Source organism: Astyanax mexicanus, chromosome 1 (assembly GCF_023375975.1).
Source record: "Astyanax mexicanus isolate ESR-SI-001 chromosome 1, AstMex3_surface, whole genome shotgun sequence".
Lineage (NCBI taxonomy): Eukaryota > Metazoa > Chordata > Actinopteri > Characiformes > Acestrorhamphidae > Astyanax > Astyanax mexicanus.
The window spans coordinates 53,497,119-53,519,339 of NC_064408.1; the positions used below are offsets into that span (position 1 = coordinate 53,497,119).

Genomic DNA, 22,221 nt, shown 5'->3' on the forward strand with positions numbered 1-22,221 from the left:
GGCACACGGAACATACGGGAGCGCTGGAACTGCGTTCCGCCTGAACATTGGGGAGGGGAGCCAGCTAAACGGGGGGTAGATTGGCTCCCTCCTGGCGCCAGATACCCATCAGGCTGACTTCTTCTGCCTCCTCACTATCCCCGTAAGTGGGTTGGAGGGCGGCTGGGCAGCTTGTGGGGGTGGCTGGGGCTTCCTAGACCAAGCAGCCTTACTCTCAGCGCTTCCGCTTTGACCCGGCTTGTCCATCTGGGGTTTCGGCCGTTTGGGGATGCGAAAGCTGACAGTCGGACGGGCCGCCGCCTGCGTGAAAGTAGAGCGAGGGGGGGGTGAGGGGCCAGGCTGTGATTTCCTGGGTAGGCACAGCTGGAGCGCTTCATCATCCCTTTTCTTTTCTTCGCACCGCTTCTGCATCAGTGCGAGAGCGGAGCCGAAGATGCCCCCGGGCACAACTGGTGCATCCAGAATGGCCTCTTTCTCCCTGTCTGAGAGATTCGCTAAGTTCAGCCACCTGCCTCTCTCCTGGACAACCATAGTGGCCAAGGCTTTGCCTGCCGCTTGGACCGCACATCTCTGAAGACGGAGGGAGAGATCCGTAATCACACAAATCTCCTCCCACTGAGGTGAGCCTGGCGTGGCTGACGTGTCGTCCTGCAGCTCAGCCTGGTAGGCTGTAAGCATGGAGATGGCGTTAAGGGCCCTCACAGACAGGGCGACCGCTTTATAAGCCCGATCGGTCATGCTGGACTGAAAGCGGTCTGCTTTGGAGGGCAGCGTGGGGCTGGAGACTGCTGAGCGGCTGGGGTGCAGGTGTGCTGCTACCAGGGGCTCCATGGGAGGCATGCGAAGAAGGCCTTCTTTCTCCATACCCTCCAGATCAAGAGCAGATGCTCCTTGGATAGGAGTTTTTCCCCGTAAAGGGCTTATCCTTCCAGCATGTAGCTAACTCCTCCATAAGCTCTGGAAATATGGGGAGTAGCTGTCTCGCTGCCCGCTTCGCCCTAGGCAATCTCTTTCCCTCGTAGCGTGACTTAGCGGTCTCCGCTAGCACGGCCGGCCACGGGATGTTCAGCTTTTCAGCTGCACGCTTGAGCACATCCTGGAGGTCCACATTCAGAAACTGAGAGGGTGGTGTCTCTCCCGATTCATCAGTGAGCTCCATGGCACATGGGAGTGTAGCCATCTGGGCGGAGGGGAGGAACGGGGAATCACTGAATTCATCATCCTCGTCAGAGATGAGAAATTCGGATCCGGCGTCCAAATCATCCTCTTCTCCCTCCAGCTCATCCTCTTCTGCGTCCAGCAGAGTGGGGAGGGGGGCGAGGGTGTCTAGCTGGTCACCCCAGCTTAACCCCGCGGGAGTGGATGATGCAGCGGGCATGGCGACCTGCTGTGTACTGGGCGGATTCGCATCGCCTGATATGAGCGGGTCCCCGCTCGACAGGCTGACTTGGCGTGCCAGCCTGCGGCGTAGGCTTTTGACAGTGAACCGCGCGCAGTGATCACACGAACCGGGATCTTTCAGCGCTGCCTGGGCGTGTCGCAGCCCGAGGCAAGCGGCGCATATGTGGTGCGTGCCCCTGCTAGATATTTTATTACCGCAGGGACACGACCGTGCGGGTTCACTATCCCCACTCGGCACTGCCTGCATTGCTGCAAAAAATTAGCTGGTGTGCTAATTTGTGCTAAACTGCGCTATTCGGGGGACGACGGCGTGGTGGCCAATCTATTTCACCGTTAGCACAGGGAGCTAATAACTAGCCGCAGCGCTAAAGCTAATTTGGTGTTTAGCTTAGCTTGGCTCGTTAGCTTAGCTAGTTCGTTTAGCCGTCGTTTGGAGACAACCCGACTAAACAGGAAAATATTCGGTCTATGGTGAAGACCTAAATAAATCCTCTTTCTCTTCAAAGTCGCTAAGCGCCCGGCGACGGAGGTATTAACTCCGTCTGTGGACTGTTTAGCTTAGGCGGCCTGTAGAAGAGAGAGTGTGTGTGTGGAGGCTTCTGGAGTGAAGCGAGAAGAAGGTTTTGAATGAGGAGGTGACGCTGTGCCACCGTATTATATACGGGGGGTGGGAGCACGAGCGTCACAGCTGTCAGCCAGCCTCATTGGCTGGCGTAGTGGAATAGAGCTTCTGAGGCATACGCGGAAGGGGCGTATCCCATAGTGAGACACCGAAACGAATGCTTGAAAGAGAACTCCCTGATATCTGCTGTCTCTGTTCTTTAGTATACTGGTAAAAAGCACAAAAACATCAGATTTGGAGAAAAGATCATTTTTAGACCCATTTTCCACAATGCATCAGCATACAGAGCTGAAAGTTTCGGAGCTTTCTGAGATTCTAAATCACAGAAACACATTGCATGTATTATCAAATGCTTTCTGAAGAAGGAATTTAGATATTTTAGATATTTAAGGCTTAATACAGGTTTGTTTTATCACAGTAACAATAAAATGTGACTCTAATGTGAATTATATTTCCATATTTTTCAGTTTTTGCACAATTTGAAAATGCCAGCTAACCTTTACATTATGTTACATTTTCATAATGAATTGGGCAATTGAAATGGCCCATCACTGAGCTCTTACTGGGTGCCTGATTTCTGATAAAGTGCTTTTGCTCATCTCCCCACTTCATATGAGCATCCCATCAATCCAGCCCAGACCTACTTAACCCTCAGCAGGCACTAAAGAGCCTCGGCTGCTCTCTCCCCACATGGACATTGACACTCTGATCATTTGTCCTCTCTGTCTTTGGACTTTTAACTTAAAACACAGAGACTTCCTTGCAGATATTCTTAGCTCTTGTTCCTCAAGTAAATAAGTATTAAATATGTATAAAAATACAGAAATACATGTATAAAACCAACTTTCATCTATGTAGAAGCTGTTTCAATTGGTAGTAAATGTGTTTCTAATAAAATATTTCATTAAAAAATGATAATAGGGTAATAATACAGGTTTAGATGCTGCACTCTAGGGCTGCCACGATTAGTCGACTAGTCACGATTATGTCGACTATTAAAATAGTCGACGACTAATTTAATAGTCGATTAGTCGTTTTTTTTTTTCTTTGTTTTTCTCTCCAAACTGCTGCGACTGCCTTTCTGTCCTGGACGCACATGCGCAGTAGTGGAAACCGGGGTAGGTAGTGGACGACATCTCAGGACATTATACAGACAGGCTCTGGTTTCATGGCTACCCCGCTACAGAACTCAAAAGTGTGGGATCACCAAGAAAATAAAAGTGAAACGAATGCAATGCAATATCTGCAATGAAGAACTTGCCTTCCTCGGCAGCACAACCGCGATGCACGAGCACCTGAAAAGGAGGCATGTTGTGGCTGATTAAATGACGAAGAAGCTAAATTGCTATTTAGCTGCTAAAATTAGCGTAAACAGAGCGTTAACTTAGTACTTAACTTACTCATCTTGATAGCTTTAAAACAGAGGTCACTAATAGGCGGACCGCGATCCGGATCCGGACCCAGACGTTGTCACAAATGCCGTCCCAAACCGATAAACTACAGAGAAGGATTTCATTCTGACAGTGGCTTCTGTTTTCAGTGCTTTTCGGTGCAGTAAACTCACAGATCAGTCATGTGTGGTGTAAAATCACCAAACGCTCTCCTCTGCCAATCAGATCTGTGCAGACCGCTGCCCTGGCTAGTGAATTGGGACGCGGACGGGGAAAAACGCCTTTATAAAGAGATAGGGAGCCCAAGAACTGGCAGAAAAACAAGATCGGGCAGAAACTAAAGACACACTGAGTGCGACAGAGAGACGGTGATGTACACAATATCTGGACAGAGAGGCATTTTTTTATTAATATACTTTTTTTTCATAATAGTTCAAACAACCTCACGGTTGAGATGTTTCATAAATGCCAGTGCCTTATCCTTATTTTACACAGTTGTTTACACTTTATGCTAAACAGTAAAATAATTGTCTGTTACAACAAGCTGCATATTTCATTAAAGGTTTAATGAACTATGATTTTAATTGTTTTTATTTTTTAGTTAGCATATAGCTGAAATCTAATGTTGGTTGTATAATAGCAGCTGCATTCTATTGTGATAAACTGTGTTTTATATTCAATTAACGTATGATCCGATTAGTCGACTAATCATAAAAAATAATCGGTTATTAGTCGACTATAAAAATAATCGTTTGTGGCAGCCCTACTGCACTCCTGATGGATTTGTATGGATAATGTATGGATACTGTATGGATTTGTTTAGTTTCACCAGTATATAATAAATATACCATTTATTTTAACTTATTTATGATTAAATTACAACAAAATTACATTTAACATTAAAAAACTTTATCTCCCCTCCACCTATAAAACTTTTCATCTCATTATTTGTCTAGTCTTAAATGGTCCAATAGTTAAATTCAGTTGTTCAGAAAAATCAACATCCAGTTGTGTAGAAAGAATTAAACTCTGCTGACCAGGTTGGAGATAAAAGCATCGTCATGTCCTCATCCTGTTCTGTGTCTTTCCTGGTCTATCTGTGTTTCTTTGGTTTCCCATGCTATTCTGTTTTCCTAGTCATGTGCTTTCTTGCATGTGGCTCTGTGTTTTCTCAGTGCTCCCACCTGTGTTCATTTGTAAATCCGCCCCCTCGTTACCTGTCCCCAGGTGTTTCCTGTGTACCTCTGTTTATATAGCACCTTTCTTTCTGTGCTCCCTCGTCAGATCTTGTATGTATCTAGCGTCAGTAAGATTGCGTGTTTCTTCTTAGTGTAAGTGTACTCTGTTTTACCTTGTTATTTTAGTTTTGGTTTCTTATGTGTTTTTTTTTTTGTGTGTTTTTTTATAAGCCCACTTGCTGGTCTCCCTTGTTGCGCAAGCCTGACAGGCACACACCCAACTACTTCTTATGTTGAGAAAAAGTAGTGCAGCCAAGAGCCAACCAACTTTCATGTAGCTTAAACTAATATCAGATCTTAATTTATCGTGTTCCACTTTGGTATTGGCAAGTCCAGCAGCATTATCACATCACATCATATTTTTTGCCGATATTGTGCACCACTAGTTTACAACAATCATACTGCATTTAGGGTTGGCTTTTTATTTAAAATATTAACTATAGATATAATATGTATATTGTATTCTTTTACAAAGTCATGCACAGTTCATGTTCCTGGAAAAGCTCTAACCATAAAACCACTTTCAACACTTTCTGATCTGTAATCTGTAATCCTTGCGCAGGTCACAATCCAGTGACAACCTTTTTCTCCCCTCTCTTTCTCTCTGTCTGTCGCTCTCTCTACCTCTCCCAGCTCATAATAGGATTTGAGTCTGGCATCGTGGTGTTGTGGGATTTGAAATCAAAGAAGGCTGACTACCGCTACACTTATGATGAGGTGGGTACAGCCTTTCTCCTGCTTCTTCTGGCGGCCCCGCGACAGCGACAGTATTACGGATATGAGAAAGCAGAGATCAAATATTCATAAAGGGGGGTTGATATAAATAGGTGAGGGAGGCTGCTGAGGGCTCTTTGGCTTTGCATGTGTATTGTTTGGCTTTGAAAGATGACATCAAAAGAGATGCATCATCTCAGGTGAGAGAGGCTTGTGGGAATGGGTGTAAGTGATATGTTGTGTGTTTTTTGTCATCTGAGCCCATGTTCGTCCATATATTAGAAGTGCCATTTGTTTAAGGCTGTGCATGAGGTTTCAGACATGCTTTATAGAGGCTAGGGATGAGAGATGACAGTGTCACAGTTTTATAGTTAGTCACAGTATAGGATTGTCTTCCAAACACTCTGTTTTCTTTCCGTCTTCACCACAAGTCAAACCATGACATTTTTGTGTAGTTAATAATGTCAAATGTAAAAATGTCAAACCATAACACTCCCTTACACTAATGAAGGTGTCCCTTGTGAAAAAAAAATACATATACGTATACGATTTCCTATTGAATGGGAAATACTAATAGTGTGTATGGCTTGCCAGAGCTTTTATATCAGCTTTATTGTGTACATTGTTAACATGCATGTCAGGATGTATCACAAGAGGCCAGCGTGCTGCTCCAGCTTAAGCAGATTTGATGACTTTTGTCAACAGTAGCAGTCAGCTTATATTACTCATTACATTCTACATGTTGTGCCCGAGGCAGAGTGGAGCACAAGGGAATTTAACCAAACGCACACACACATAAGTAGTCAAATCAAATCCATCCTTCTTTCTTCTCTCCTGCACTGTCTCTCTCCTTTATTTCTCCTTCATGTGCCCTCATTCTCTCTATTTTCTCTTCCGTTATTTCTTTTTGTCCCTCATTTAGCTTTCCATCTCTCTCATAGACTCGTTGTGTGTTGCATATGTGTGTGTGTGTGTGTTAATTTCTCAGGAGAGAACTCATCGGTACATTGATGAATGGCTGAGCTTCTGTGGACATCTGACGTATCCCTCCCCTCATTTACCCTGATTGATTAATACTGCTGAGAGATAAATGCCCCTCAGCTCCACACCCACACTCCGGGGCACTGAAGTGCCCTTTTGACTCAGTCTCTGGCACAGTACGCTTCTGTCACCACTGATGTAATGTTTTTTCTGGCTATTCTATAAAGAGTTCACAGTACACCCTTAAAAATTATATTTTTTAAAGATTTGAATGTTTTTTACAACAGACAAAGTTGGTGCTTCATATACAAGGGAAGCTTTTTCTATACAAAACCTTCCTAATGAAACGCTTAGAAAAGGACTACATTTAGCACAAAAAGGTCCCAATGTTGTTTTGAAAAGTTTCTGTATTTTTTGGAGAAAAAACAAACTGACACTGAGCTACAGTGCAAAATAACACTGAGCTACAGTGCGCGTAAAGGAAAATTGCGATAACAATCACTAGTCATTAAAACTTAAGCTTTATCTGTTAATAATTTACTGAGAATCAGTTTAAAGGCTGTAAATACACACATTCAATACACTTATCACAAAAGCCACACAGAGAACCACCCCAATGTACTAAAATACAATATTAGTTTATATAAAAATATTAATCCATTTTTACACAACCATTTCCCACTTCTGTTTATTCTTTGAAATTAAACAGAGTGTTTCTGTTTTTTTTAGTCTCTAGATGAAACTCTGCAGTATGAGTGGATCTCCAATGTGAATGAGGCCAAATTGATGTAGGCTGAGTAGGCGGACATATGTAAATGAGTTGATTTTGTTTTTTGCAGCTTAGTTTCTATATAAAGAAAGTATTGGTTTGGATATGAATGATATATTTTGAAATATTAAATGTATTTGTATAGATATTTATAATGTATACAAGTCATAAAAAGTCACATGATTTAAAATAAAAGAAGATTGTTTTGTTGATCAATTAAATATATATGTTTCTCCGTTATGCTTTCTGTAGATGCAGTCTATCAGAATCATTCCATGTACAGAAGATTACATTAGAGTGTTTGCAGACTAATTATTTTTATTTTTATTAGCAGGAGTTATTTTTGGAGTATATTGTCTGTATTTATGTGCAGTCTGCCGCAGGGCTTCATGATGATAAAGTAATCAGTGAGGTCTGGAGCCTGAAGTCAGCTGTACACTGGAAAGGCAGATATGTTTAGTTGATTGCATCAGTGTGTGGGGGGGATAATGGATGGGAGGATGGAGACTCTTCAGGCAGGAAAGATGGTCAGAGAACTGGAGGACATATAGACAGATGGAGGGTCATTCTCCTAGTGCTGATGGCATATCTGTGTGTGTGTGTGTGTGTGTGTGTGTGTGTGTGTGTGTGTGTGTGTGTGTGTGATGAGGAATGTATGGTAACTGAGTGTTGGTGTGATAACTTTGTTACCCAGTTAAAAGGGTTTAGCCAGCTAATAAAACCTTCTAACTAAAATTATTTATCCTTATGTTTCCTCACTGAACAATCCAGCAGGTCCCCACCATCTGGTGATTACCTGAGCATATAGAACTTGCTGCATAAATTAGCAATCATATATGGATTTTTTTTCTTTCTTTGGCAACTGTTTTTGTTAGTCATATCTTGTCACATAATGATTATTTTAATAAGCCCATAAATCCCGTAGTTCAGTATGTGAGAGTCTTCACTCATAAATGCCACATATTAATATTAACTAAAATATTGATCTGAATGGTTTATAGTGGTAACTACAGTTATTAAATAATACATTTACTTAATAACCTACTGACTTGACTTTTCTCTGTTTCACACTGTTTATTTCATGCAGTGCAACATATTATACCGTATTGGATTGGAAAATCTGATGCTGTGTTCACTTCTTCTGGAAAGGCACATGCTTACAGCATTAGCTTTTTACTCTGATAATAGAAAATTACATACAGATAGCGTATTAACTGTGACTAACTGAATAAATATTAGATATACGTAGATCATATAAGCTCACTATTTTCTAGTTTATTTTCATACATGCACTGGTGCACCGGATTATAAGGCGCATTAAGCGACAATAGTAAGGATGCCTACTTGAAGTGAACAAGGGTGTAAACAAAACTCAGTAATAAAGTAAACAAAACTGTAATTCTTAAAAATATATATATTTCTTTGTAAATGAGCACTGGATATTAATCTACACAGATTTCTTTCTGAAAACTGTTTATTTGGGTGAGTAAAGCACTTCTGTTTATTTACAGTAAGCTTAGAATTCCAGTATTTTGTCCAAGGGTGAGCTCTAGCCTCGGTTAGAAGCGCTTAGCCGGTGTGTTTGTGTGTGTGTGTGTGTGTGTAAATCTATGTCAGCACTGAATGAAACTCAAAGTTGCTGACTTGGTGCATTATAAGGGGTGTATTATCACATTTCTTACTGATTACTACTTCTCAGTCTATTTTCCTTGTTTTGCAGAAAGTAGTGGTCATCAGATTACATTGCTGTGTAGCTTTATGCCAGAACCCACATAAAGAAGTGTCACATGACAAACATTTAGACAGAAATGTAAAGCTATGTCTTTAGTCTTACAATGTTGCTGTTATTCCAATAGTGTTGGATTACACAGAATTTTCAATGTTTTTATTTCCATTGAAAGGAAAATATAGTCTACCATTAAGCTAAGTCCTTTGGGAAACTGACCCATAATGTCTGTCTATATGAATTAATATTAATACATTTATTAATATGTTTATATCTGAATATCTGAATGGATTGCATCTAAATACTGAAAAGATAAAGTAGTTAAAGTAGTCTAATGCATAGTGAACTATTACGTATATTTATTGAAATAATAGATTTATTTTTTAGTGAGTCCTGAGACACTTCTACGTGTGGGTTTTGGCATAAAAAGTTTATACCCTGGTTCTAGAGTATATTTTACAGTCACTGAACATTTTGTAACCTGGACTCAGCGGGGAGCAGCGGTTCAGTGTGCAGCTGTGGATTTGTGTAGATTAGAGGGTGAGTGTGAGTTAACAGTGTTCAGTGAAAGGCCATTGCTGTCTGCTTTCAGTTCTTGTTCCTGACTTTAGCTGCCTCCCTGTGGTCCCCTTAACAGCAACAGTCTGGCTTTAATTGGGCCTGAGGGTTGGCATGCATGTTCCTGTGTGTGTGTGTGTGTGTCTTAGAGACATGACAGTTGGACAGTCCCATGCCTCTGTCCCATGGCTTGGTCCAGTGGACAGGAGCGCTGTTTTTGATGCAGACAGAAAAAGAGAGAAAACAGAAAGAGGAGAAGAAGGAAAGAAACTAGTCTCTGTAGAGTTCTGTCAGTTTTAGGAATCTTCTAATGAGAGTCAGCACCTTCTGATCCATGCAACCCTCTCTTCCACTTATTGTTTCTCTCTTTTCAACATTTTGCCCCATTCTCTGAGCACACAAACAAAAGAACAGGGCTTTGCAGGAAAGTTTTTAAGTTCAGGAGGGCCAAAGACAAAGTTGGCTAGCCAGAGGTATGTTTATAGGAGGGAACAGTGACCTATTCACCACCAAGAACACTGTATCAGCTGTTAAGCGTGGTGGTGGTAGCATTATGGTCTGGGACTGTTGTGTCTGTGGAACTGGTACATTGTACATAGTTAATAGAATGATTAACAGGAACTGTTTTTGATTTTTTTTTAAACTAAAACAACAGCTAGATGGTTGACACAGGGCATGACACATTTGTTCCAACAGGCCAGTGACCCTTAACAAAGTTTGATATGGAATGGATAAAGCAGGCCAACATTAGTGTTATAAGATGTCCTTTACAAAGTCCTGACTTCAACCCAACCATACACTTTTAAATACACTTTTATTTGAACTACTTATTGTACCAACAACTGTGATTAAATATTTGATTCTGTATATAATGTTTACTATAGGTTTTCAAAAAAACTATTTTTGTAGCACACTACGCAGCCCTTAATTTTTTTTAAGAGGACTCCACCTACAGGATGGGAGAAAATATTTACTGTTGCGCTGCTGTTCCTTCACTTCCTCCCCAAAAGACCAGTGGACATAATGGAAAAAGGGTTTATGGATTGCATGGTTGAAATAAAATACAATCAGAAAAAATGTTGAACCATTCTAGGGTCATTAGTAAATGCTAATTTTTGAGAATAGATCTTGTACAAGTTTCTGATTTACGCAGCTAAAATGCACTTTGAATCTTTAAATCTGCACAAAATAATGGACTGTTTAGTAAAGTAAATATACATACCTGGACTGACCTTCAATTATGAAGCAAATTTGCCAAACAGCAAGTAATTGAAAGGCAGTTAACTAGTTATTAACAAAACAACAATGTTTAGCCAGCGAGCTAACAACCCCACAACAGACCACATTCATAAAATAGTCAGAAGCACAAACATGCACAGAAAGAGAGAAATCATCCCAGTGTTACCTACAGTCAGCCTTTTAGCTCTCGTCATTCGGAGAAGTCTTGACCGAGATTCACCCTTGTGCTCTTTTTCTGTTCCTTGGCTGCTCCAAAACCTGCATATCTTGGGAGCTGATGGATGCGGCTCGAAGGCTTTTGAACTTGCAAATGTGTTTTTTTTCTCCTACAGACCACAAGGGCCACAAGATAGAACCTTTAGTTGCCCTGTAGTGAACCATTAAAAAATAAAACTCATTAATTAACTAAAAAAAAAGTTTCATAGGGTGCCTTATTAGCAATATTAGTGTTCTGGCCATGTTATTAGTATTGTACATAGACTGTATATAAAGATGGACGCCGTGTCGCCGTTCCCATTCATTCAATGAAAATGAAGCCAAAATCTTCCGCCATTTTGGCGATTCAGAAACCAGAGTCTGCGCAGTAGAGACCAGAGGAGGGAGAAAGACTGTGGAGAGACAGCCTACTCATTTAAATAAACCCGCCCCTGAGAGCTGCCTCCACAGAGCTCACACAGTCTGCCGAGCCGAGCCGAGCGGAGTCCAGTCGAGCCGAGCGGAGAACTTATCTGCAGCACGATAAGATTAATATTTTCATAGTAACAGTGCAGTTCGTGCACGTTATTGATATTAACCGTGTACCCAGCCACATGATAGTTCTGTATGTAGCAAGTGGAAGTGAATAAAATACAGCGAAAAAAAAAATCACTAAACGGCAGTGAATGCCAGGACTAGTTATTGCTTTAAACAACGAGACAAATCCAGTACTGAAGCTCAGTTATTTTGCCGCTGAGACGAACTGAGCACATTTGGCTAAATTCTGCACAGATTATGCAGAGTCTAAGCCAGTGCTGCCGTACATCAGCGGATCTCGGGCAGAGCCTTCATGCTATCTGAGTCAGCTTGCCGCACGCACCTGTGACTGGCGAAGCCACTGACCAAGTAAAAATATTAATTCTACAGAGTCTAGCGAATATAGTTAGTTAGATAACTACACTAATGTTAGCTAACAAATTAAGATAGCTATATAATCCAACCGAGATTAAATGGTTCGCCTAAGATCTTGATAATTAATAAAATAAAATGCACACAGACACAGGAGTGGAGGGAAAAACAGCCAGCAAACTTACCGAAAAAACTGCAAAGAACTTTGTCCAGAATGTCTGTTAGAGCAATTAACAGCAGAACACGACATTATTAATACAACAATCTAAATTCAGTTTAGCTAATAAAAAATAATAACGGTAGTACAGTTAGCTAGCTAAACGTTTGACTAACTACTAGTACTAGTCTACTGCTTGACGTAAGGGGGAAAAAAGAACATGATGCAGGTTCTGCTGACGGTCTGTTATTGGTCCCGCCCATACAGTCATTGGTCCCACCCCGGCTAGGTGTAACCCAGCCCTTTTTACAATAACCACACCTTTTTAAATAGAGCTGAATAACGCTTTAAAAACGAATTCTGTGGGAATATAAAAATTTGACAATATAAGCAGAGGTTAAACTAGCTGTTGCATTTAAATAAAGGAGGTAGAATTAGAGTATATTCGAAAAAAATGTGATTGAAAGTTGTCTGTTTTGCAATTGAAACCTATGGTAATGGGTGGAGTCATACAGCTTTCTGCAGCCGAACAGCAGGGGGCGCCCGACCTGTGGTGCCTTCACTTTTGAGAGACGATGCTCTGTCCAGCTATACACAGTCTATGGTTTTGTACAGATTGTAAAAAATTTCTGATGTTCTACAAATACCCACAGTGTTATTTTGATCAGTAAGATATATGGTAAAGAAGTGCTGGTAATGTTCTTGAGCCTCTCTATTCTCTTTGCTTTATAATTGCTTGTGTGTCGATCATCCTCTGAAGTGTTTTGTTCTTGCTGGCTTCTCTCCCTCATGATACGCTAATGTAAGCACCCACTGCTGCAAAGCCCAAAGCGTTCAGGTGTGTGTTCACTCTCCCTCAAGCTTTCTCGCCGGGGACCAAATATTATGTAAGCAGCTTAGTTCTTCGTAATCAGATTTGCGGGGCGTGATAAGTGCTGATCTGTCTGTGTGGGTATGCGTGTGTGTGTGATGGCTGATTGTTTGATATGAGTTGATAAGGCAGAGATAAGCCAATCCTGTCTTCCCGACGGACCTGTAATGTTGCAGCCGTTTCATTGATTAGTTTGGGCTGCTGGAGCATCCAGTGCCATCCCAGCTCCAGAAATAGAGACAGAGCCAGCACGATTATGCTAAAGCAGGAGGAGACTGTGCTTAATTAGAAAATAATGAGAACTTCGTTTCACCTCTCTCTTGTGCTGGCTTCTCGCTCCTCCTTTTATTCCCTTCGTTCTTTCTCTCTCTCTCTCTCACACGCACGAAAACTCTCTCTCTGGGGATTGGCTCTCTTGCATCGCTGTTGAGGTTTCGATTAGAGCACTTTAAAGAAGGAGCTTCTAATCTTCTTCAGTTCCAGTGTTCTGCCTCCAAAACCCACCAAATCTACCTATCTCATTCTGTTCCCTGCTGCAGGACCTGGTCTGTCTGCTTACTGTAGTAGTCTAGGCCTGCCATGGTAATCATTTAAATGTATTTAGCTTTTTCAAATGAATGACTGCATACTAAAACCACATTTTTGGAGTTTCTGAGGTAAAAGATAAAAAAACAGTAGGTGGGTTTGTGATAAGGATCTTTAGTTTCTATCTTTGTGTGTATATAAATACGAATTAGTATCATGTCTAATGTTTTTTTACATGTCCCATAGAATATAAAGAATGCTGCACTGCTCTGTGGAATATGTGTTGGTTTTCCTGAATGTTATTGTTATTGCTGCCACAGTCTCTTGTTTGATCACACAGACAGTTCAGCCAAACACTGACATTTACAGTCAGTACATCAGGACATGGTCCTGGTACACATGTGACAGTGTGGATCAAGGAATGTTAAATGCCTCCACAACTTTAGAACTGTAATGTCCCAACTGGCACCCACTACCACCACCTTTGACATTTACATCACCTTGTCATAATGGTGCTCCATACAGTTCCTGTTTCAAGGAGTTATTCAGGAGTTATAATCCTGAATGTTTTCTTAATTTTTATTTTTGCACAATTCTAAAACGTCCACTTGTTTTTTTTTTCAGGTGAATATATGAAGAGTCCTTTAAATTTCAACTAGCCTAAACTTTGTGGTTTGTAAAGCCTAGTTGCTTGTGTGAGATCAGTTGATTGTTAATTCTATTCATTGCATTTATTATTTTGTGTTTTGTTGTGTTTTGTTGGAGACCCAATCAAATGTTGATATTGTAATGTATTGTAATGTATTAAAGAGTTATATTCCATCAGAGGAGTGCCATATGTAGCTAATGGTAAAAAAAATATATTTTTCTCCAGTCTCAGCCCCTCGTTCTTTTGGTTTCAGGCGATCCATTCTGTGGCCTGGCACCACGAGGGGAAACAGTTCATCTGCAGTCACTCAGATGGCACACTGACCATATGGAATATAAAGTCCCCAGCCAAGCCTGCACAGACAATCACCCCACATGGTGAGAGACACACACATAAACTCACACACAAATATTTATTCATCCTCTGCAGAAACACATGATAAATAAGCTCACAAATCTCATAGCAATTTTTATAGCAGTCATCAGATGTACGCTTTATTGCCAATTACATGCCCTTGTTTTCACATTTGTTTTTAAATCAAGAAAATGAGGTTAATTATTTCTGAGGATTATTGCACAAATGTACTCTCTCTCTTTTTTTTTGTCACCCACTCAAATGTATGCACACAAACTGGAGATTGTTAAGATGCTGATGTTCTAGGCCGTGGATCACAAAACTAATCTCTATCATCTCTGTTTCAAAAGGTTACATCATGCATCTCTCAGAAACGTTTGTCAATTTCTTTCTGTAATTTGATTTTTTTTAACCATGCAAAGCAGCTTACGCTAATCAATTCCCCCTCCCTCATTTTCATTTAAAGTGAAGTTTTAATTTTCCACATTGGTTTTGCTTGTCTCTTGAGACCTCCTTTGTTGTAATATGGTGGTTAGTTGAGAAGCTAGTGGACCTGGAGATTTTGCCTGTAAAGAAAAGCCTCTGTCTGTGCTATTGAAGATACACTTTAAGAGCCCTTGCTTAATCCACAGCCTCACGTCCTGTTTTCCTCTACCTACCTTCTGTTCTCAGAGTAAAAGAGAGAGAGAGGGGTAGGCATAAAGAGAGAGAGTCATACATTCACTATTGCTCTGCTGCTTCAGGAATGGCTGAAATCAGAGGGGATTTATTTTTTATTTTTTTGCTTTTAGCCTATTGTAGGTTCCTACCATTTTTTGCAACCATTTATTCAGTCTGTAATGGCTTCTCTCTATAGCATTACCTTTTTACCTGACATTCTTAATTCTGAGGGGATGCATTAATTACAGTTCTTTGAGCCAGCCCAAACTCAATTTTCAGGTTCCTTCATTTGAGGACACTCTTTTTGCGAATGTCCCGCATGCTTCTGAACCCAAGTTCACATTTGATGCTGAGTCACAATGTAAAAATGTAATAGGAGTGCGAGTGAGGGAAAAAGGGAGGTGAGGGAAATGGATGGGGGATTTAGAGCAGACCTATTCAATGTGTCTGCTCTGCTTCTATTTCAGGAAAGCAGCCCAAGGATGGAAAGAAGCCAGAGCCATGCAAACCCATTCTCAAAGTAGAGTACAAGACGACGAGAGCAGGGTAAAGTGTACAGCATTTCTTTTACATCCATATATTTCTGTATTAGTATTTAGAATAGCTGAGTCATACTAAGCCATTGCAGTCATTTGATTAAACTTCCTTAAAAAGTTTATAATCAGGCCAGCCTTCTCACTGAATCATCACATTGACTAGGATTGACTGTCTAACGCAAGGTTTATTATTTATTTGTTAATTACACAGTAATATCTTTGAATATTTTATTTACAACATATTACAGGTTGGCATTCCTTCAGTTAGCTATTACAAAATAATCCTTAAGTATTTCTCAGTAGCATTAAGATTAATGGAAAGCTTAATGGAAAGTAACTGTATGAATTCTCTTAATGTATGTGCCACAAGACATGATTAAGTATTAAAACTAATACATAACACTCTAATTGTGGGAATTGTAAAAATATGCATTATTTTCTTGATAAAATTATTACAATATATCAGAATATGACTTTTGAATATAATCATGGATCTCAGCTGTACTTCTCGAAAACCTCAAACATTACTAATTTCATTAATATTTCATTACAATTTCAATACAATATTTCATTACTAAGAGTTCACAAATAGTCTTGTTTAGCTTAGCACACTTAAGCTTTACCATTAAATAAACATGACACAGTGTATCAAAAACAATGATTTAAATATAATATTTATTGGTGCCACATTACTTGAATTTACAGTTCTCTACAGCTCTTGCGTTGGTTTACCAAAAGAATCTCACTCAAATGCTTAAGAATCATCTTCGTGCTAAAATGTGTTTGAGAAATGCAGCCAGTTAACTTTTTTTTTTACTTGATTATTTATTAACAGCTTCATACTTGTGAAGTTGCACATGGCTTCCACGTTATACTCATTTCATATTTATCTCTCAACAAACTTCTTTAAAGTGTTTATGTTAAAAAGAGTAAAAAAAGAGTATCCCAGTGTCTAGTTGTTCTGAACATTTGAACACTATGTTCTATGTCTGTATTTTAATATTATTTTAATATTTTATATATTAATGCACTGAAAAGGTTTCTTTTTAAAGCCTCTATGATAAAAAATAAATTAATCAGTATTAAAAGTTGACTTAACCCTGAGGCAGTAAAACACTGTGTATTTAAAAATTAACAACAACCTTTTTTCCATGGCAGATCTATTTAGGAATATAACAGCTGGGGCTGGGTACAACAGACCACCAAAGAGACGCTGGCTTTGCCTTCAGGGTGCATTCTATTAAAAAAAGTGTATTTATGCCTGTTGACCAACAGGTGACACTTTTTGAAATTTTAAGCACAGCTAACTGACAGACACATCCACAAGCAAATTGCATAGAGGCTACAAAAAAAAACCCTTAAAAACAAAAAATATAAGCCCAAACCAACATTTAAGCTGACATTTATTAACACACATTTAAAAACCATAAATACAACTTTCTTTGATTGAGTGACCTGATGAAGGGATTATTTTATACTCTAGAGTGCTAAAGTTGTTTAATATTCCTGTCACAGAAATAAAGGCAGTTTTTAATTTTCAAATGCAAAGTTACAAATTAAAGAGTGCCTTGGGGTTGAGTGAACTTTTAATACTGGTAATTCAGCCTTGTTTTCAAAAAGCATTGAACTTACTTCTGTCCACTCAGCATGCTGATAAGTTTCCTTACTATGATCGACCTCACTTTAACTCTAGCCTTAACTGTAATCTTAGCCTTAAAATGTATATGAAAGTCTTTTAGCTTTTTACATTACTAGTTTTGCATGTTTATTCTTGTTCTAGAGACATCATCTACACTAATCTAACATAACTTTGTGTTGTTTCTACAGCAATTATCTTTTTTTTTTCACGCCCACTTTGTAGTTTTATAATTACAGACTGCATACTTTATTATTCTCCTTTCATCCTGTTCTTTATTTGTCAGGACCCCACAGGATAGACCAACAAAGCAGCTATTATTTGACCATTGAAGACCAGGGTGAAAAGAGGATAACAAAGTGCTCCTATACAATCAGTGAAGCTGAAAAAAATATTAAAGGGTGTTTAAACAAGGAGGTGGTCATGGTCAATGTTATGCTTATTTGACGTGCATCCATGCTGCTACTGAATTTTAATTGTGAATGTTAATGCTTTCACACTGCAGTCACACTCTGTGTGTTTCTCTCCATGCAGTGAACCATATATGATCCTGTCTGGTGGTTTATCGTACGACACGGTGGGTCGGCGGCCATGTTTGACTGTAATGCATGGGAAGAGCACTGCAGTGCTTGAAATGGACTATCCCATTGTAGACTTCCTCACACTCTGTGAAACGCCATATCCTAATGGTATGTTCTGTTATCCTCACATCTTTCCTATTTTCCTTTTTCTCTTTTTGCACTGATATTTAAATTTCATCCCTTGCATTTGCTTAGGGGTGAGTTTGTCGTTGTAATGATAAGTACCTTGGTTCTTAAAGGTTTTAGAGATGTTTAAGTGCACCTAGCATGTAGAACAGTACTTTTAAATTGTGCATTGTAGTGCAGCCTTTTTTCTGAGCAGATACCTCTGGTGATTTAGCAGCTCCCCTAAGTTCTAATTCTGTTTTTCTTTAGTTTAAAATAAATAAAGACTGAATTTGCCATTCAAACTTCTAAAATTGGGTTAAGAACTGGTCTAACGCATTATTAAAAAGTCATAGAACATCCTCTTTCAGGATGTCCTTCCAGGAGTCTTGTATGAAGGTTATTGGTAATCACTTAAATGTTTGGTTAAATTTAAATAGTAGAAAAACAACACTAGAACTTCAATAATAATAGTAAGAGCAATGGGAGAAGTTCTGATGAGTCCAGAATTGCCCTGTTCCAGAGTGATAGAGCATTAGGGTCCATCATGTCTAGTAGTTTCCATACCAGCCTGTGGGGGCGGACTATGATTTGGGGTTGCTGCAGTTGGCCAGGTCTAGGATCAGCAACAGTATGTGCTGAACGAATGAGGTCGACTGACTTCCTGAATATACTGAACATATATACTGAACAACATATTCCAGGTTCACAATATCAGGATTCATGGAGCTGGAATTGTGGAAGAGTGGTTAAGGGAGCATGAGATCATCATTTTCACACACAGATTGTTCACCTCAGAGTCCAGAACTGAACCCCACTGAGAAACTTTGAGATGTGCTTGAGAAGACTTGCAAAAAAAATCTCCCAATATCAATACAAGATGTAGGTGAAAAATTAGTGCAGCTTATAAAATAAATTCATGTTTTGACATTGCAGAAGCTTGTGAAAACTATTCCACAGTGAATAGTGCCATAATCAAAGCTGAAGAAGGTCCAACCAATAGTTTTCATAAAAAAATACTGATGCAATTTATCATATTTTGTCCTCTTTTCACTCAGAAATACTAATGCTTTTAATTTAAAAGACTATATAAGGGTATATAAGGGTTGCTATACTAGGGTTTTTTTATTGTTTTCTAAAACCTTTTTGAAACAAAATAATACCTTTTTATTATTGAGAAAGTGCTTTTTAAGATCTTTCTAGGTAAACGCAAGTCCATTGGTATTTTTTCCTTTTTTGATCCCCCGCCTTTAGCCAGGCCTTTTGATTACTGTAGAACATGGTTTGTGTGCCTCTCAGAACATTGAATCCCGTTGGTGAACATTCAGCAATCAAAAGGACTTTGTGTTCTCCCTCTCTCTCTTTATCTCTCTGAGGACTGCTTTAAATTAACTGTCCATATAGGATCTGCTGAAGTACTAGTTAATTGCTTGTCTTTACGTACAGCCATTTAAGATACTGTTTGGGATTTTTCTTTAATTGTACATTGTGCCTTGTCTATTCAGTGGTTTATAGTGTTTCAAGAAATGTTAAGTTTTTACTGTTACTTTTGAGTTTAGAAGCTTTTGTCACCCGATATGTTGTGTAATGCTTACACAGCTTCGTGTTTAAGTCTTTTTAATACTTTGTATGAAGTTTACATAATTGCAGTTTTTTGACTACTTGAAACACGTTATAAATATATTCTGTTATTTTAAACTGACAAAGAAAATATGCTAATATATATATACAAACCATGAAATGCACTGGTTTGATTGTTCCTGATTTTATGATTGTATTTTTATGAGAGATGAGCAATTAGACTTAATCATATTGACAATATGCTTTTTAAAGCATATTGAGGTTATAATTAGTGTTTAACGGACAAATAAATGAAACAAAAATTACTGTGCTATGCATAAAATTGTGTTTGAATAGCAGATTTTAAAATCTTACACTGTTGATGCATTTTGCCTGTGTGTAAACAGTGTAATAAATATTATGTATCGTGAAAAATTAATTAAATATCGTGATATGATGTTTTTCCCATATTGTGCAGCTATGCTAGAACTGAGAATGTATTCAGAGAAGAAGCCCACAGCAGTGCTGTGTATATCTTCTGAGTTCTTCAGCAGGGAGTTGAGGCAAGACTGTGTTGCTAGTGCTGGTTGTGTAACTGACCTCTTATAGCAGCTTCACTGTCTGCCTTTGATTCTGACTCTAAGACAGAGACCTGAGAACATACACTGGTGATCTTTTTGTTCTCAGTGCTCTTCACATGCTGCGGGGTCTTACAAGCTGTGGTAGAAGGGTTATAAAGAAGGTCTCTGTGACCTCTCAAGTCTAGCATGGCATATACTGTATGCCTCAAAGTCCAATTTTGTGTTTTGTTTTATTATTCTCTGTCAGAAGTATACATTCTGACTGTTTAGTCATGTCACTTCAGATACTATATCAGTGTGTTTGTTTAAAAATAAAATATATAACATTGAACTCAATTTGTTGGAAAGTGACCGCTGTGTTGTCGGTATACCGTATGCTTTCTCTATGTTATTTTCCTCTACTGTATTTTTTATATATTTTATATAAAACTACAGAATACACTAGAATAACATATCCAAACCTGTATGTACAGAATCTTGTCACGCAGGCCAGACGAGAGTTAGACCCTCGCATAAACTTTATATAAAGTTTAGTAATCCAATGATTAAGTTTACTAGAGTAATGTGGGACAGGCATGGTAAATAACCAAATAGGGCAGCCAGATACAACGTACCATAGAGAACAGGCAATAAGGTCATAAACAGGATAATCCAAATTGAAACAGAAGTCAAAGCAAAAAACAAAGGGTAGAAGAGCTAAATATTAAGGTACAATACTAGGCAAATGGGGGTATTTATACAAGAGGAAACAGGAAATGGCAATTTGAGAAGTCAGGTGAGCCGAAATGCCGAAGCATCACGTGATCCGTCATGCCCGAGAGGTTAGACACAGGTGCATTCTGGGAAGTGCAGTCTTTAGAGCGAGAACCAGAGTCCAGACAGGCAGGGCGCCTTTCCACTGGCATGGTGCCGGTGCTGGAGCCAGGTTCCCGAATGGTTCTTTACATTTCCACCACAAAATCACAGGTTCTGGGCCAGAAAAGCCAGTTCCGTTCTGTCCCCACAACCTTGCTGGTCTGAAACCAGCAAACCTGTGACCAAAAAGCGGGGTGCTGAAGCATCTCTGGGGCAAAGTTGTTTACAAACCTTACCGCTGTTCACAGCTAAGAGCAGCAGAAGCAGCTAAATGAATGAAAATAAATCAACATTGCTCCACCGAGGACAGCAGCACAAGTTTTAAAAGGAGCTCGGGTTCTGCCATGTTGTTTTCTACTGTTGAAGCCCGCATACGTAGTGAGTGACAACTTGAAGCAGTGGAAACACAGCCTGGTTCTTAAAAGGTACGCAGGTTAGCAGGAACCGGCTCTGGCATCGGCTCCGGCACCAGCACTTTTTTGGTGGAAAAGAGGTAGCAGACAGTCAGTGACAGGACTGACAAATCTATTAAATAACTAAGTATGTAATTGTGCTCTTCAGTCATCTTAATGCCTATTATATTAAGCCTCATTTATTATTAAAAACTTAAAAATTTGATATTGTCAGGATTGACCCAGGCAGGGAGACGAGGAGACGGACGCAAGTGCAGGTAGGGTGAGAAATGAATAATTTAATAAATAAATATAAATAAACCAGGAAACGAGAAACAAGTAAACACTTAAACATAAAACAGGGAGATATATACAAGGATCAAGGGAGTGAACTAAATAAATTAAACTAGATAAACAAATAACCAAAAACCAAAACAAGCGAGAGAAACCAGAGAACATAAACTAAACCAACAAAGAGATAATAAATAGCAAAATAAACTGGGAGTACATAAACAAAGAAACAAACGAGGGACTGAATAAATACAATACTAAACAAGGCAGGGATATAAACAAGGAAAACTAACAAGAGGCTAAACTAGACAGGGAAAAACTAAGCTAGACAAGAATAAATAAACTAAGCAGGGAACTAAAGGGAACAAGAAACAAGAAGATGTAAACAAGGAACTAGGGCTAGGGCTAAGGCTGAAATCACAAAGAGACACGGAGAGACAAACAACAGGGGTTAATGCAAAGACCGACGGAGGACAAATGGCACAGGGATCTATTTAACAAACAGGAAACACACTAGAATTGGAAACACCTGGGGAAGGGGCGGAGCTACAAATGAGAAACAGGTGGTGGAAAACTACTGACAGGAGACACAGAGGGGCACAGGTCACGTGGGAATAACACACAGAGACATGAGACAAGACCAGGACGTGACATGTATTACATAATCTTTTTAGTTTTTAGTTTCTCATAGTTTTTGATGACATACTTTTTATGTGAAATTTCTT

At 39.5% G+C, this 22,221-nt stretch overlaps 1 protein-coding gene across 3 annotated transcripts in view; it reads left to right on the top strand.

Moving 5' to 3' along the window:
- stxbp5a (syntaxin binding protein 5a (tomosyn)) overlaps positions 1-22,221 on the top strand; it is a 127,901-nt gene that overhangs the window by 70,723 nt on the left and 34,957 nt on the right. For all 3 annotated transcript variants that reach the window (XM_049479928.1, XM_049479930.1, XM_007255661.4), the window contains exons 7-10: positions 5,286-5,369; positions 14,199-14,322; positions 15,427-15,505; positions 17,666-17,820. In XM_049479928.1, the coding sequence (XP_049335885.1) occupies positions 5,286-5,369; positions 14,199-14,322; positions 15,427-15,505; positions 17,666-17,820 (442 nt within the window). The remainder of the gene's footprint in view (positions 1-5,285; positions 5,370-14,198; positions 14,323-15,426; positions 15,506-17,665; positions 17,821-22,221) is intronic.